The 16,303-nt window shown below is 57.7% G+C and overlaps 1 protein-coding gene across 1 annotated transcript; it reads left to right on the plus strand.

Annotated features, from left to right (window-relative positions):
• The first annotated feature begins 307 nt into the window (after positions 1 to 307).
• CAPN11 (calpain 11) lies at positions 308 to 10,463 on the plus strand. The gene is made up of 22 exons (XM_057415422.1): positions 308 to 574; positions 1,040 to 1,322; positions 1,906 to 1,975; positions 3,345 to 3,463; positions 3,595 to 3,728; positions 3,884 to 4,052; positions 4,574 to 4,657; positions 4,744 to 4,829; positions 5,012 to 5,086; positions 5,474 to 5,634; positions 5,712 to 5,881; positions 6,095 to 6,106; positions 6,405 to 6,616; positions 6,731 to 6,770; positions 7,032 to 7,097; positions 7,426 to 7,483; positions 7,576 to 7,640; positions 8,475 to 8,543; positions 8,647 to 8,725; positions 9,163 to 9,279; positions 9,354 to 9,412; positions 9,600 to 10,463. The coding sequence occupies exons 2-22, from the start codon at positions 1,077 to 1,079 to the stop codon at positions 9,624 to 9,626; spliced, it is 2,118 nt and encodes a 705-aa protein (XP_057271405.1). The 5' UTR covers positions 308 to 574; positions 1,040 to 1,076; the 3' UTR covers positions 9,627 to 10,463.
• Positions 10,464 to 16,303: the final 5,840 nt, after the last annotated feature.

Genomic DNA, 16,303 nt, shown 5'->3' on the forward strand with positions numbered 1-16,303 from the left:
CCTGGGTTATTTACCCAAGGACTGTTCCACTGCTTTGTGTGGGGTAACCTCTGGCATATTCAGTACTGAGAGGGAGCTAAGATGGGGGGAGTGGGGCAGGGTAAGCGGCAAACACCAGCGGGCCCATGGTGTTGCCCCCTGGCTCTGCTGCGGGTGACCCTGCTTGCATGGACGGTTGAACCAGGCAGCACTGGAGCGACCGGTGCGGGGTGGGGGCTCTGCCCTACCCCGGTCTGCTGGTGCCGGGGTGCCCCGCTGCACCCCACAGCCCTTCCCCGGTGCCTCCCGCAGGCTGCTCCGCTGGTTTGAGTCACCCGGCCCGTGTGTGCGCCGGGAAGGTCCGTCCCCTCCCGCCCCTTCCTTCCCTCGTCCTTCGCCGGCCCCATAGATAGAGCTGTGCCTGCGCCCGCCGGGCTCCTCCCTTCCCGGCCCTATTGACTCAGTGCTCAGGCAGCCGCGGCGGCTTTCGAGGGAGACGGAATGGGAGAGGAGCCCAGGGGCTGGGACACACTGCGGGGCGGCCGGTGACGCCCTCCCGGCTGCGACGGACGAGGAGGAGCCGGGATGAGGGAAGGTACCGGGAAGCTGCGCCGGGAGGAGAGGCTGTGGGAAGGCGGAAAGCGGCAGAAATTCCTCCAGGCGCGGCCCTTCTGTGTATCAGGAACAGGACAGGACGGGAGAGCCGCGGTCTGGCCGCTGCTGGGCTGCCTCCTCCCAGCCAGCCCTCAAAGGGGCTCTGCTCCTGTGGTGTCCTCTAAAGAGAGCTGGGCTGCGGTGGCCGGGCTGGAGGCCGTGGCTCAGAACGGGGCCGGGCTGGGGCTGGGATTTGGGGTGATGCTCCTGGCACTTAAGGCACCCCGGAGATGTTCTGTGTGCCGGGACATTGCCCCAGGACAACGCTGATGGAGAAGGTCCCTGCTGTGGGAATGGTGGTGAATTGTGGGTGCAGCCGTGGATGTGAAATGGCTGATGTCCCCAGGGGTTGCTCGGGCAGCGGACCCTGCCTCAGCCCCACCATGCTTTTCCATTTTCATTGCAGGGAGCGGAGCTGAAGGTAGGGCTGCCGGTGCCCTGCCATGAATCCCTTTGGTGGGATGGCTGCCCGTCTGCAGAGAGACCGCCTGAAGGCCGAGGGGCTCGGCCAGCACCACAACGCCATCAAGTACCTCAACCAGGACTATGAGGCTCTCAAACAGGAGTGCATTGAGAGCGGCACCCTCTTTAGGGACCCCCAGTTCCCAGCTGGCCCTTCTGCCCTCGGATTCAAGGAGCTGGGGCCACACTCCAGCAAGACAAGGGGGGTGGAGTGGAAACGTCCGTCGGTAAGTGACAGGCTTGGTTCTCCTTGGGCTGGGCTGGGCTGGCATCCCTGCCCTGCAGTGTCTGCACTGATGTGGTTTGCCAGGCTGCAGCCTGTTGCTGGCCTTCTCCTCTCAGTGCTCAGTCCCTTCAGTGCTGCATAACCTCATTTCCCAAGGGCCTAGAGCAATGCCCCGTGAGTTTCTACTTGAAAAAGCATCATGTCTAGCAGGCCCTGCTTCCTCTGGGCAGCAGGCTGTGGGCTTTACAATGTGTGGGCTATGTCATTGCTTCTAGGTGTCGTGGCATGGATGTGTCACCCTTGGTAACTGGGGCTTTTGAGGGTCTGTATCTCCTGGTGCTACGAGTGCAAGGAGAATGCCATTAGTCTATTTAGCTGTGTCCTCCCATGGCTATAGCAGCCTTACCTTGATGGCCTTGGAGTTGCAGTCCCCAGGCAGAGATTTCCCTGGCAGAAGGCAGGTGGCATGCATCTCTCAGAGACCCTAGCCCCTTCTTCTCGAGTCAGAGCTGCAGTGGGTGCCAGTCTCCCAGAACCCCAGGCCCTGCCAAGATCCAGCATCTGACTCCCTTGTCTTCCTGCAGGAATTAGTGGATGACCCTCAGTTCATCGTTGGAGGTGCAACCCGGACAGACATCTGCCAAGGGGCCCTGGGTGAGTGCTGGAGCTCTGTCCCCGGATCTTGGTCTGGAGAGCAGTGGCTGGAGAGGGCTGGAGAAGAGGTTGAGAGTGGAGCAGTTTCACAGCACCTTTCTGCAGGCCCATGCAGCGCATTTTCATGCCAGCCTCTGCACAACCATCCCTGTACCAAAGCTCCCTTCCCATTTTCCTTTCCCAGTGGAAACTGGAAGGGGGGGGGACACCTGTTGATGGGTTGATGTGTGCACAGCCTGACCACGCTGTGATCAGTGGAGATGTGGGGTGGATCCATGCCTGACGCATGCTGACAACAGTGCCAGGAGCTGCTCCAAAGAGCTCCTTGCTTTGGTGAATGGTGAAGGATGGCAGCTGGATGGCAGTAACAAACTTAGGTGAGGTTGTGCTGGTCATGACAAAGTGCTTGCAAAGGAGTATGTGGCAGAAAGGAACTAAGAAGGGAGCTATAAAGTACAGATGGTGATTTCTTATTTCTCCAGGGGTGTCTCCCAAGGCAGAGGCACTGAAACAAGGAGAGCAGTGTTAATGGGCTGGGTACGCTGTCAGGGCTGGCAACTGAAACCAGATCCGGGTACCACCAAGAGCGTCATCCTGATCTGGATCAAGTTGGGTACCCAACTGGGAGTAGACACACAGCACTCTGTTTTCAGGGCTGACCACATTTAACACATCCAGTAATTAGAACAAACTCGAGGTGGTAACTGGAGCACCTAACAGCCCAGAGCACTGTGGTGATGTTCAGTTGGTCATTAAAAAGTGTGGATTGCCATTTTGTCAAGCCACAGCCCGGTACGGGTTTTCCAGCTCCAGGCTAAGGTGTGACACGCTTCAAAAGCAAAGGAGAATGGAGAACCAAGGCAAACAATTTAAAGTGCAGTGCTGGCCTGGAGCAGCACTTGTGGTTAAGAGCACTTGGAAGGAAATGTGCAGAGGTGCTGCTCCCAGTATAAGGAGCCAGGGAAAGAGTGTTAAACCACTCACTGGATAGAATGTTTTTTTAAATGCACGGTGTAATTCCACTGCAGAACTCGCTGTCTGCGATGTGGAGGGCAGTCAGGAATGAGCCCCAGGAGGGTCTAGGTAAATGGCTGCAGGAGGGGGTTATTAGTGGTCTGGACACAGGATCCTGGTCAGGGAGGATTGTTCCCTGTTGCTTTGAGCTAACACACCTCTCTGTAGCAGGCTGAGCAAGCCTGGCTCCCTGAGCTCTGTTTGTCTGCTGGACCTTCTCCATTCTCTCCACGTGCTTTTGGAGCTGGGGAGCCCCAAATGTTTGCAAGAAGAGCACACCACAGGCTCCTACACATCCACCACCTACCCCAGCTAGGGATGTGGTGGGTGCTCACACCAGCTTCTTCTTCCCCAGGTGACTGCTGGCTGCTGGCTGCCATCGGTTCCCTCACGCTCAACGAGGAACTCCTGCACCGCGTGGTGCCCCACGGGCAGAGCTTCCAGGAGGACTATGCAGGCATCTTCCACTTCCAGGTGCGCTGGGAGCTCCTGGCCCTCCACAGCTGGTTGGCTTCAGGGGTGGGACGGAGGGTGGTGGCTTGAGGGTAGGGACGAGCAAGTCTTGTGATGGTCCGAGCTCACTCCACTCTCTCCTGACCCTGCAGATCTGGCAGTTTGGTGAATGGGTGGACGTGGTGGTGGATGACCAGCTGCCCACCAAGGACGGGGAGCTCCTGTTTGTCCACTCGGCAGAGTGCACAGAGTTCTGGAGTGCTCTGCTGGAGAAGGCCTATGCCAAGTGAGTACTTTTGAGGCAGGCATATTGGGGACAGGGCACCTCACAGTGTGGGGTGGAGGGAGGGGGTCTCTTCTATCCCTGTCCCTGCTTGTGCTGGGTGCCAGGGGAGCAGCAGTGGCTGTGTCCTTGCCGCCTCACCCCTCCCTCTTGTGCAGGCTGAATGGCTGCTACGAGTCACTCTCGGGGGGCAGCACCACCGAGGGCTTCGAGGACTTCACTGGCGGCGTGGCAGAGATGTACGACCTCAAACGGCCGCCGCGCAACATGGGCCACATCATCCGCAAGGCGCTGGAGAGGGGCTCCCTGCTCGGCTGCTCCATCGACGTAAGTGGTGCGGTGGGATGGGCCAGGGGCTCTGCCAAAGCAAGGGCTCACAGCCTGAGATTGTGTCAGCAGGGCCCTCGCTGGGACACTGGGCAGGAGGTTACTTCTTTCCCCTCTTAGCAGAGCACCCTGTCAGAGCTAGCGTGGGGCTGCAACCCAGTTGCTTTGAATGGGCTTCTTTGGATGGAGCAGGAATATCCATCTTGAGTGCAGGCTGTTGAACGAGGGCCTGCCTACAGCTCTGGCCATGTCTTGTGACAGTGTCTGCAAATTACCTGGAGCAGGGGTTTCCAGCTGCTCCCTCTCATGCTTTCAGAAGTTTGGATGGTTCTCTGATGCATCTTCAGCATCCTCCAGCAGGGAAACTGTCTTTAAATTGTCCTCAGCCAGTAGCCTTTGAGCACAGGGAGCTGCTACCTGCTGGCTACAGCAGTGCAAAGGCAGGAGAGTTCTCCACATGGTGGAGGGAAAGGGTTAGGTGTTTTAATCATATTCACTTGAGTCTTCCACATTGTCTTCAGATCACAAGTGCCTTTGATATGGAAGCGGTGACCTTCAAGAAGCTGGTGAAGGGCCATGCCTATTCTGTCACAGCCTTCAGAGATGTGAGTTGGTTAGATGAGACTTTAATGGCAATAAAACAGCCCGGCCAGTGGCATGGGCTCAGCGTCCCATGTCTCATTATTGTCAGGTGAACTATCGGGGTCAGCAGGAACAGCTCATCCGCATCAGGAACCCCTGGGGTCAGGTGGAGTGGACAGGAGCCTGGAGCGATGGGTGAGTTGGACAGCCGGGACAGCAGGCAAGCGGGCACTGCACACACAGCATGGCACTGCAGGAGAGGTTCAGTGTGCAGTGCCCCTCACATCAGAGAGGGGAGCAGTTGAGGGCCAGCTCTGAAGTGCTCTCAGTTCACCTTGAGTAGTTCTCATCTAATTGTCTCTCTCCTGCTATTGCAGCTCCTCCGAGTGGGACAACATTGACCCTGATGACAGGGAAGAGCTGCAGCTGAAGATGGAGGATGGAGAGTTCTGGTGAGTGCCAATGCTGCTCTTTTACAACAGCCAGCCTGGAAAAGGAGCAGAGAAGCTGAGGAGAGGTCCTGAAACGCATGACCTGCGTTTATGAGCTGGCTTTCCAGCACTGGGGAACCTGCTAGCATTTTCTCATCTCATCTGGTTAATAATTTTCCTCTGTTCAAAGAAATTCAGCCCAACAAAATGCAAAGCATCTAGGAAGGGTAAACATCCCTTCTTCCCCAGACCCAGCAGTGGGCTTTAAATGAGCTACAGCTGCTCAGGGTAAAAGAAGCTCCTGCTGTCACTTAATTCTGCCAAAATCTTGGCTGGGCCCGGAGCTGCCTGCACTGCCCTTCCTAACGCAAGGAGTGCCCTGGCCTCAGCCCCTGCCTGCTCCCACAGGATGTCTTTCCGGGACTTCATGAGGGAGTTCTCCAGGCTGGAGATCTGCAACCTGACCCCTGATGCCCTCACCAAGGATGAGCTCAGCAGATGGCACACGCAAGTGTTCGAGGGCACGTGGCGCCGGGGAAGCACTGCCGGGGGCTGCAGGAATCACCCAGGTACCTCCCTCCTCCGCTGCTTCACTCCGCAGTGTGACGGAACCGGGTGTTTCATCTGCACACCCTCTGCCTTCCAGCCACGTTCTGGATCAACCCCCAGTTTAAGATCAAGCTGCTGGAAGAGGATGACGACCCCGGGGATGACGAGGTGGCCTGCAGCTTCCTGGTGGCTCTAATGCAGAAGCATCGGCGGCGGGAGCGGCGGGTCGGGGGTGACATGCACACCATCGGCTTCGCTGTCTACGAGGTAACCCCTGCCCGCCCCAGTGCTGCTTCCTGGGACGCTCATCCCTGCCAGTCTTGCCTCGATCTGGCACCCCAGTCCTCAAGGAAACCTTTCCCACCTGCTTTGCCAGTCTGTGGGTTCATGTGCCCTGTCCTGTGCTCCCTGCAGCTGTAAGGGATGGGGACAGGTACTGAGAGTCTGATGGGTTTTTCCACTCTTCTCTCCTCTCCGCAGGTTCCTGAGGAGGTATGTCCTGAGCTGCCAGAGCCTGCCCCTCCTGGATGGGAGCTCAAGAGTGGGCAGGAATGAGTTAACAGAAGTGCATGCATACATGTGCACCCAGTGATATGGTAGCTGTGCACCCAGTGAAGTGGAAGCTCCCATTGTGCTCTGCTAATGGGTGCTGGGTATCTCCCTGAGGGAGGACTGACTCCTTCTGGGATGGCTGCTGGGATGGGCAGGGTAGGAATGTGCTGCCTGATCAGGCTGGCTTTGGTCTCTCCACGTTGCGGGGCTGTGGTCCCCAAGCACATTCATTCCTCAGGCCCGGGGCAGCCAGAACGTTCACTTGAAGAAGGATTTCTTCCTGCGAAACCAGTCACGGGCACGGTCTGAGACCTTTATCAACCTGCGGGAGGTGAGCAACCAGATCCGGCTGCCCCCCGGTGAGTACATCGTGGTGCCCTCCACCTTCGAGCCACACAAGGAGGCCGACTTCGTCCTGCGAGTCTTCACCGAGAAGCAGTCGGACACGGAGTGAGTCTCTGCCTGGTCTGGGGACACCCTGTGTCTGTGGGTGATGGGACAGTTCCCCAGCGCAGGCAGGCTGCTGGCTGCTCATCGCTTTGTTTTCCTCTTTTCTGCCCATAGGGAGCTGGACGAGGAGATCTCAGCAGAACTGGCAGATGAAGTAGGAGCCACTGCTTTGGTTTTGTTTGGTGCTCATGCTCTGCGGCTTGGGAGGGGGAGCTGAAGGCTGGAGGTGGCTGCTTGGGCTTGGGATGTCACTGGGGCTGGAGAGAGGCTGGCAGGGTCAAGGTGATGGGGATATGGGAAGTAACAAGGATAAGAGGAAGAACTTCCCTTCCAGTTCAGGTTTGCTGAACCTGGGAGGCAGGGCAGAACCCAGCTTTGACCACTAACAAATTCTTTCTGGCCTGCATCACCCCAGGAGGAAATAACTGAGGATGACATAGAGGATGGCTTCAAGAACATGTTCCAGCAGCTGGCAGGGGAGGTGGGTACAGCTGTGCTGAGCTCTGGGAGACCCTGGAATGGGGAGGGGACAGGATGGGACCCCTGGCTGTGAGCTCCAACCCACTCCATGCTTGCCTCAGTTCCATCCTACAGACAAGTCCATCTCTGCTGCTGTTCGGCCCATCTGTCCCCAGGGGTGGTGAAGGGGCATCCAGCTGTGGCCCAAATTCTTGTGGGCATGCAGGAAATGCAGTAGCACCCTAATGTTTTGTGGCTGAGGCAGAGATGTTTAGGCAGGAGAGGGAGGAATGACCGCAAGTGGGGTGGAGAGCAGGGAAGGGGTTCTGCTAACTCTGCTCCTGCTGCAGGACATGGAAATCAGTGTCTTTGAGCTCCGCACTATCCTGAACAGAGTCCTCGCTAGACGTAAGCGCTGCCCTCCCTGCCCCTCACTCCCTGCAGCCTGCTCAGCAGGCTGGGTTCTGATGCATGTGCTCAACCTCCTTCTTCCTCCTCAGACAAAGATCTGAAGACGGATGGGTTCAGCCTGGACTCCTGCCGCAACATGGTCAACCTGATGGATGTATCCTCTTGGTGCTGTGAGCAGGAGCCAGCTTCCCTGGTGCTCAGCCTGCTGGCAAGACTTGTCAGGAGCTGGGGCTTGGCTCTCTGGCTGTGCCAAGGGTGTTCAACCAGAGGAGGGAGGGAGGAATCCTTGTGGCTTCAGGGCCACCTGCCTTACATCCCTGGGCTTTAGCAGCTCTTTGTGGCAAGGGCCATCAGTTCCCTGTTGCTTTGGGCCCTGGCTCTGCCACCAGAAGCCCAGCCCAGCCCCACTCTTGCCTTCAGCCTTCCCCTCCAGGACAAAGCTCCCTCTGCTTCCACTCCTCGTAGGCTCCCCAGCCTGATGTGCTGTGGTGCCACCCAGCCTTCATGGCACTCCCTGAAGGGAATAAGGGCTGATGGGCTCCTATCTCCCTAAACCATCCTGCCCAGCAGGTTGAGGACGAGAGGTATAAAGCGACAGGAGCCATGGTCTTTATTCTTGCCTGCAAAAGGACACGGAGCTGAGGGATCACGTAGAGGAGCACCTCCAAGCTCTTCTCCAGACTGGCCCTGCAGCATCCCATTTCACTGCAGGCCAGCCCAGTTTTCCCAAGGACACCACGGCAGTGTGCTTCCTACAGCAGCAGCACAGCTGCTCCCAGGGAGTGGATGCCAGATAGCTTAAGCATTGTACTTTCCCTGCTGGGTTGCAAGCTCTGATCTTGCTAATGTGGCAGGACAGAGAAAGGAACCTGGGAGGGAAAACTGGGCAGAGCAAGTGTGGCCAGGTTTATCTGGCTGGGATCTCATAGCTTTGCCTTTACACCACCCCCTTTGCTGGCTGCTTTCCCCTTGACCCGCTGCTCCCCAGAAAGATGGCAGCGCCCGCCTTGGGCTGGTGGAGTTCCAGATCCTGTGGAACAAAATCCGGAGCTGGCTGGTGAGGAGGAGCGGCGGGCATGGCACACTGCACAGGGGCAGCAGGGTGAGGGGATAGCCAGGCTGCACAGGCTGCTCTTCATGGCTCTGGGATGCTTTTGCAGACAATCTTCCGGCAGCATGACTTGGATAAGTCTGGCACCATGAGCTCCTACGAGATGCGCATGGCTCTAGAGTCAGCTGGTAAGTCTGGAGAAGGATGGTAACGGGGCTCCTGCTGTCAGCACAGTCCCAAGTAGCTGGAGAAGAGTGTAACCAGCCTATATTGCATGCTTCAAGCCAGCCTGTCGTGGCAGTGAGATGTGGTCCATGACTATACTGGGATCTCTCCATCCCCCCTGTGACAAGTGCTGGCGCCTCAGAGTTAGGCATGCACATAAGGTGGTCCCAAACTCTGTCCTCCTGTGAGCTGCAGGGTCCCTTCCTGGCAAAGCAGAGGCCCAGGGTGGATCAGTGATCTAACTAGTCACATGGCTCCAGGGGGAGCATTCTCTTCCTGCTGAGGCTGGACATAGATCCTTCATTGGGTGGGTTGATGGCCCCTTTGGGTAACGTGGACTGCCATAGTTACACCCTCCTCTCCTACCTCCCTGGCATGTTGACTGCTCTCTGCCTTGCAGGTTTCAAGCTGAACAACAAGCTGCATCAGGTGGTGGTGGCCCGCTATGCAGATGATGACATGGGAGTGGACTTCGACAACTTTGTCTGCTGCCTCGTGAAGCTGGAGGCCATGTTCAGTGAGTGTGGCTCTGGGGCAGGACAGGCAGGCACAGAGGGACATGTTGCTCACCTTGCTCTTGTGCCCCTGTAGGGTTTTTCCAGAGCATGGATACTGAAGGCACTGGCACGGCCGTCATGAACCTCACTGAGGTGAGAACTCAGTTATGTGGGAGGTAGGGTGGAAGACAAGGAGATCAGGCACTAGGGTGAATGGGGCACATGGAGTGGGGTGGTAGAAAGCCCTCCGGGTATGGAAGGAGACCAGAAAAGATCGATATGAGAAAACAGGATTGCTGCAGGCCACACATTTCTCATCCCTTCTCCCTCTCCTTCCCAGTGGCTGCTGCTGACGATGTGCGGCTAGGAACCATGACTGATACTCTACCACTGGGACACCCCAGCACCCAGGCCCCCTCCAAGTGCCTCCCTTTGGATCTATGGACACAGGATACTCTTCCCCCCTTGCTCCATCCCACGCTGACCTACCAGCCCTGCCTCTTGACAAGCCTCATGCCACCCTCTTCAGTGGACCAGGAGTCAAGGCAGCCAGGGGATGCCCTTCTCCTTTTCTTAGCTGGGCTTCTTTCCACTCCCGCTCCTCTCTCCCCAGCCCAGAACAGGAGGAGGGCATGCAGCACAGGATACCTGTGCATCCCTGCACTGAGCAGGGCAGGAGTGAAGGAGTGGGCTGGGGGACATCTGCAGAGCAGGGAGAAGCAGGAGCTGCAGGGGAAAAGGGGGGATAGGACTCTTATCGCTTGCTCTATGCTGCCCTGTCCCCACTAGCACATGTTGCCTGTCTCTGTGCCCATGCCTGGAAGCATCAGCAGGTACTGCCCTGCTCAGGCAGAGGCAGCAGGTTCCCAGTGAGCTGCACTGGCTTTCTGGGAGGAGGAAGGGCCATACTCCTTAATACCCTTGCACTGCATTCACCGCTAAGCACGACCAAAGCATAGAGCCCAGTGGCTCCTTCTGTGTGGCCTTCAACACGTCCATCCCACCTCCATGCCCATGACTTTGCCCCACCACTGGTCAAGCCCTGCAACTTCAGCACTGAATGTCTGTGGGCTCCTGCGCTGCATGAACATGCATGACCTGTAGTGCAGCAGAAGCCCCTCTCTTCCGCATGGACGCAGCAATGCCACCACCATCACACTGGCTTGGCCTCCCCTCCTGTCTCTGGTAGCTCCTAGGACATCCCTGCCCCCTGCTCACGGTCCCCAGCAGGACAGGGGGGGCAGAACCCAAGCGGCAGTGCCTTCCCCCAGAGAGGAGGGGTTGGTGGTTTGAATGGGGTGTTCTCCTGCACACATTTCTTCGTGCTTCCCTTCACCATCCCAAGCAGTTACACCCTCCTCTTCCCCTGGGCTCCTTGCCCTGTGCAGATGGACCCCAGTGCCAACATTCTTGCACTTGACTGTGCTCCTCCGTTACTCTCCCCTTCTCCTGGGTTAACAGGGTGGCTCCAGCTTGGCGGTGGGCAATGGCCAGTCCTTTACAGGCAGGCAGTTAGCTTCCCCCCCAGCCCTCCGTCATGGCTGGAGGATGCTCCTGCAGCAATAACCACTGCTGCCTGCCCAGCAGCTCCGCTTCCTCGTCCCGCTCACTGTGCGCTCCAGGAATAAACGTATCTGTTGGACATGTGGCCCCGGGCACTGACTTGGGGATCGTGTTCTCCCTCTGCTCACTGTGGCCTGGGTTTCAGGGAATGAGGTGCAGAGCCAAGCCCAGGACACACATCTCGCCCAGCCTGGGGCACAGACAGAGGAGCACCACAAGGCGCAGGTCTTGCCTTGGGAATGGGGATTCTATATCCCCTGGGATTTTATAACTCGCCTTTTCCTGTGCAGGGGAATCTTAATACTGACACATAGGGGAAGCACCATGTAAGGAAGCACTGCTCCTCAAAGTGAGAGCTAGCATTATGCTGTTAGCAGGGCTGTTTGGTTATCCCAAGGGATTTTTCAAGCGGAGGAAAAGCCAGTGCTTGCTCCTCAGTGTCAGTGGCAGCAAAGGTGCATCTGCTCTTAAAGAAAGGGGAGGAAATGTCTTGGGGAGGTTGGGTATGGGGAAAAGGTCTGCTTGGATAGCATGGATTTAACCATGGAGTGGATGGGAGTTGGGGCAGCCTGCAGCTCTGGACCCTGAAAAGGGACCACGCAAGGTATGTGACTCTTGATAGGGGCTGAGAGAGGTTGGTGTTTTCCCCTGATTCTTCTCAGATTACAGCTGGAGGCAAAAGCCTTCCACCAAAATGACGGTGGGGGGCTGCGTGGTGGGGCTTTCCACTGCATGGCAAAGAGCAGGACTTGCTGTCAGCGTGCACATCCTGCCCCTTGCTGACACCCCAGAAGGGCATCACAGCCCAGGTGGCCCTAGGGGGACTCAGCATTTGGAAAAGGAGTGCCCCTTGTGCCCCTCATTTCCCCCAACATCTCAGTGCCAGGCCAGCTCCCTGGGACCAGTATCCCTGCAGTGGGAGAGCACCCAGCTCTGGGACAAACCAACCTGATTCAGAGCATGGAGGCAAACTGAGGTGTGATGGCAGATGCTGCGCCCTCCTGGGGCTAGATGGAGGTGGGCTACTTGCATTTGGCTACTTGTGAGCTGAGCTGCCTCCCATGGGGTGGGGGTACCTTGCAGCTTGCCAGTCCAGAGTCCCTGCTCCTGCATTCAACCCAAAAGCCATTGCAAAACAAGGACTCAGGTGGGGTCGAGACACAGGAGCAAGCATGCAGAGCTGTGACTGCTGTCCCAGCTGTGGAGCCTTATCACACACACACACAAGCCAAATTGTAGGGTAGGGTGTACTGGCTGGCTTTGGGATGACAGGTGCCCCCATAGCCTAACCAGAAGCCCCCTCCTTCCCTCCCTCCCTCAGGGGCCAGCTGGCACATCCCCTCCCTCGCCGCCCAGCAGCTGGCAGACCAGTACTGGCGGGGGGCCAGCAGGCAAGGGGGCCCCAGCTAACGCCACCAGGAGTAGCCTGGATCATCCCTCTTGTACCCTGGGACAAGGAGGAGGCCCAGCAGAGTCCTTAAATGCCAGCGTAAGGTGAGGAACAAGGGGGACTGGGGGCCACATGTGGGCAAAACTGCTGCTAGCTTTGGGTTTGTCTTGTGATGGGTGCTCCCACCTTTTCCACACCTATCCCACGGGCAGGAGTGCACCAGGTGAGCAGTAGCACCCTGCTCCCCAGCACCCCATGCCCTGTGCTCCTGCCTCCCGCATCCAGAGCAGTCTGCCCATGCTGGGGTCCCCCCACACCCCAGCTGCTCATGTCCATCCTGCATGCACAGGATGGGGGGAAGGACCACAGCCCGACCCCACCTGGCCCCACCAGCTGCCCTGGCAGCTGGGCTCTGATCCCATCTGCGCTGCCCTGGACCCGTGGCTGCAGGAATGTCATTCCCGTGGGCACAAAGGGCCTTTGTGCGAGCGGAGCAGGCTGGCGGGGGGCCATGGCGCAGCCCAGTATCCCGAGCTGGGGCTGGGAGAGCTGCAGCCGAAGGCAAGCGTGTGGGAAGCAGCTGCCACCAGCCTTGCGTGGCCTCACGGCTCCTGGCCAGGCTCAGCAGTGTCGCCGATGCTGCCAGGGAGGAAAACCCCCTCCCATCCTCCTCATCTCTCTGGCTCCATCAGCAGAGATGGGAGCACCCTGCAGCCGCCGGCACAGGGAGCTGCACCAATGCTGAGATCTGGCACCTCCTTGGCATGCCTTGTCACCCGCACCATGGGATGCCGAGGGCTCAGCTGCCCCATGAGGGGAGTGGGAGGAATGGGGGCATGGAGTGGGGGCAGTGAGCACCGGCAGCAGCTGCTGGATTCAGCCTTTTTCAACAGCTGCCATCCCAGTGCCAGCAACAGGGAATTTGCCTGGGCTGGGGTGTTCCAGGGCCTGTCCATGGTGCGTTAAGCAGACTATTTATAGTGCTCATGTCCCTCCCCAGCAGGAATGGCCCATATTTCTCCTGTGTGGGGCCAGGCACCAGTGGTGTCCCCACCAACACTCCTTTGGGTCCCTGTTGGAAGGATGAGGTCTTCGCAAAGAAAGGACTGTTGGCCAGCTCTCATCTTCCTCCTACGCTATTCTGTCAGCTCCCAGTGCGATGCCAGAGGAAGATTTGCAGCAGATGTTGCACACCTTGTGAAGAGATGCCCAAGGACCATACCCTGCTTCCCAGCACCCCTGCTCCCTGCTAAATCCTCTGGAGCCTTCACCATGTAGCAGTTTAAGGATTGGTAGGTGCTAATGGTTGTCCTATCCCCTGTGGCATGAGGGTCTTGCTGTCCCATGAAGCAGAGATGCTGTCCTGGCAGCAGGCTGACCGGCAGGTCCTGAGACCCTGGGCCTGCCTTGCAATGCCTGGGGCATCTCCTGCCCCTTGTTCACTGATGTCCAGCTGCTAACTGACCACCTGAGAGAAATAAGCGCTAAAAGGGTACATGGTTCTTGTTTGGGCTCAGGAAGTGGATCCCTGCCCTCCCTGGCAATTGATATGATACAGAAAATGGGTGCCTGAAAGGGGAGGCCTCAATACATACCCAGCAAAAAAATATCTGGCCACCTGGTGAGGGATTTTGAGCCCCTTGGTGAAGAGGGATGAAAGATAGACAAGAAAAAGGATTGAGAGTCAGAGCAGCGACTGCAGGAGCAGAAAGTCCTCCATGGATCAGAAAGGTTAAAGCAAGGGTCTACATGCCTTGGTTCAGGAAACACACAGGTACAGGACTCCAGTGCCTTAAACCTTGTGTTTGGAAGTAGATACTGACAGAATCTTGATTTCTTTCAAGGTTGCACTCTCTTTCCAGCTCTTTGCCTGACTCACCAGAGGCACAGGATTAAGTCCCTTTGCTTCCCTGGGCTGTGCTTTTGCTCAACTGTGAAAGGAGGCTAAACCCCCTGACCCTCCAGATAGGGAAAGCAGCTCGGCAACGTCTGCATTTTTGGCAGAGACCAAGATCTGCCTCGCTATGAGACCCAAGAGCTTAGCAAACAAGCCCTGCCCCACTTTCTGCCCAGTGCTGGGATGTTGCAAACATCTGGCTTTCGCAGCAGGGTAACCCCTCCTGCAGTTACCTGTGCTCGCTCCCTGGGAAGGAACAGGTTTCTGCAGAAGCCGCACACTGAAGCCTCTTTGTTCCCAAGGTATTTGCCATTCTCTCCCTTGTGTATCTCTGCCACATAATGCTCAGATGCAATGTCCCCAGGAACGTGCTGCAACACCTCTGCACCTGTCCGGCACCTTCCTTTCCCTTTGGGACTGGAGGACAGGATTCCCCTGGCAGGCACGGTAGGATGGGCTGTTCCCTGGGCTCAGCAGGGCTTTTCCTAGGAGTAAGTAAGGCTCCATTCTCCATCACTGCGGTCACTACCACTGACCAGGGACACTTCACTTTTGATCCTAGTTGCGCCCAGCAGGCTCAGAGGCAGGGCGCTGCACAGGCCCTTTGCATGGGGAGGAGTATTTCCTCTAGGGCTGTACTGCTGGGGAAACAGAGGCACTGAGCGAGGCAGTAACTTTCCTGGGATCAGATGCAGCAAACCCAGGAGTCTCCAGAGCAGGCCAAACACTGCACCCGCTGCCTCCCCAGTAAAAGGGGAGAGGCTCCCTCCCAGGGAGATGTAAACCCTGACACAGCTGCACCAAAACTTTGGCTCCTGCTACCTTCACCCTTTCCTGTAACACCGCCGGCACAGGGCTGGCAGCAGCGCACAGCAGAGCAGTGTGCTGGAGCCAGAGCCCTCTGACCATGGCAGATCCAGTGCTAGAGAGCCTGCAGGAGGCCGGTCCCAAGGGGCTGACGTCAGGCACAGTCCTTGCCGCTCCTGGGCCTGGAGCTGAGCCCCTGGGGAGCTGTTTCTAGTTTCGGCACACAATGTCTCTGTGCTGAGGCGCAGCCAGCCTGCTTTCCTCATCCATGGCTGGCTCCTTGAGAAGAATCCACAAGGCTGGGAAAGGTCACCCTGGCTGAACTCACAGCCCTTGGATGGGACTCCCTGGGCAAGGGACAGCTTGCATCAGGCAGGCTGGGAGATGGAGCAGTAGCTTTTAGTTCCTTGTATCGGTTCATTTGCCTAAATTCTGCTTGAGTGGGAGCCAAGAATAGGGCTTTGGCAGGGTTTTTGAAGAGAACAACAAGGGGAGGAAATGAAGCCAGACAGCCACCAGGAACAAAACAAAGGTTAGGAGCAGGAGGGAAGCGGAAGGGCACGGACATGAGCCATGGACCTTCCTGCCTGCACCTTGGGTAGCTTGCACTCTCCTGGTCTGCAGGATCTTGGCTGCTTGCCCCAGGCTAGCTCAGCCTGGGAGCACAGCTGGAAAGCATGGGACATTGGTTACCAGCCTGCTCTGGAGCCCGACGTGGAGCCAGATCCCAGCTCTTCCCCAGGGTAGTGCCCATCTGCTCCTCAGCACTTCATGCCCTGGGCCACCTCTTGCCCTGCTCTCCTTGGCAGTCCAACTGCTCTGCATTCCCAGCCCTTGTGGGAGCAGGGTGGGAATCACTGGTGCTGGCAGAGAATGGCAGGCATATTTTGGATCTGGCTGCCTGCTCAGGGCTTCGGTGAAGTTTGCAGTGAAACAGGACCCCCTCCTGCCAGCCCGCATTTCTGTGGTAGGCAGATGTTGTTCCTTCCTCACCCCCCTTCTTCCCCCAGCACTGCCACCCCAACAATCGGGGTCCTGGGCTGAGGAGCAGTATCGCTTACAGGGAGCATGTGTCTGGCTTGGGAGGAGGGGGCATTTAAATGGGCAGCTGTTTTTGGGGTTGTTTTTTTTTTTTGTTGCTGTCCCTTGCTCTGGAGCTGTTCCTGCCATTTGGGCTGGTGGCAGGTCCTCGTGGGGGGAGCTGAACAGTGCAGGCTCCTCTGGGAGAAAGGGCTGAGAGGTGTCCCGGAGCAGGAACGATTCCAAGGAGGGTAAGAAAAGAGGGAACGAGGTGGGGAGGACAGCAGTCCCCTCCAGTGCTTCTCCTCCGAGCATCCCGCGAGCAGCCCCCTGCTCCCGGAGCGGTGCAGACGTCCCGGAGCCGCGC

Source organism: Pezoporus wallicus, unplaced genomic scaffold (assembly GCF_028554395.1).
Source record: "Pezoporus wallicus isolate ANWC-B61680 ecotype Strahan unplaced genomic scaffold, APGP_CSIRO_Pwel_v1 contig_5352, whole genome shotgun sequence".
Lineage (NCBI taxonomy): Eukaryota > Metazoa > Chordata > Aves > Psittaciformes > Psittacidae > Pezoporus > Pezoporus wallicus.

Coding starts and splice junctions, on each gene's coding strand:
- CAPN11 (XM_057415422.1), top strand. CDS start 1,077: ATGAATCCCTTTGGTGGGATGGCTGCCCGTCTGCAGAGAGACCGCCTG. Junction 1,976..3,344: donor CATCTGCCAAGGGGCCCTGG/GTGAGTGCTGGA, acceptor CTTCTTCCCCAG/GTGACTGCTGGCTGCTGGCT. Junction 6,771..7,031: donor CAGCAGAACTGGCAGATGAA/GTAGGAGCCACT, acceptor GCATCACCCCAG/GAGGAAATAACTGAGGATGA.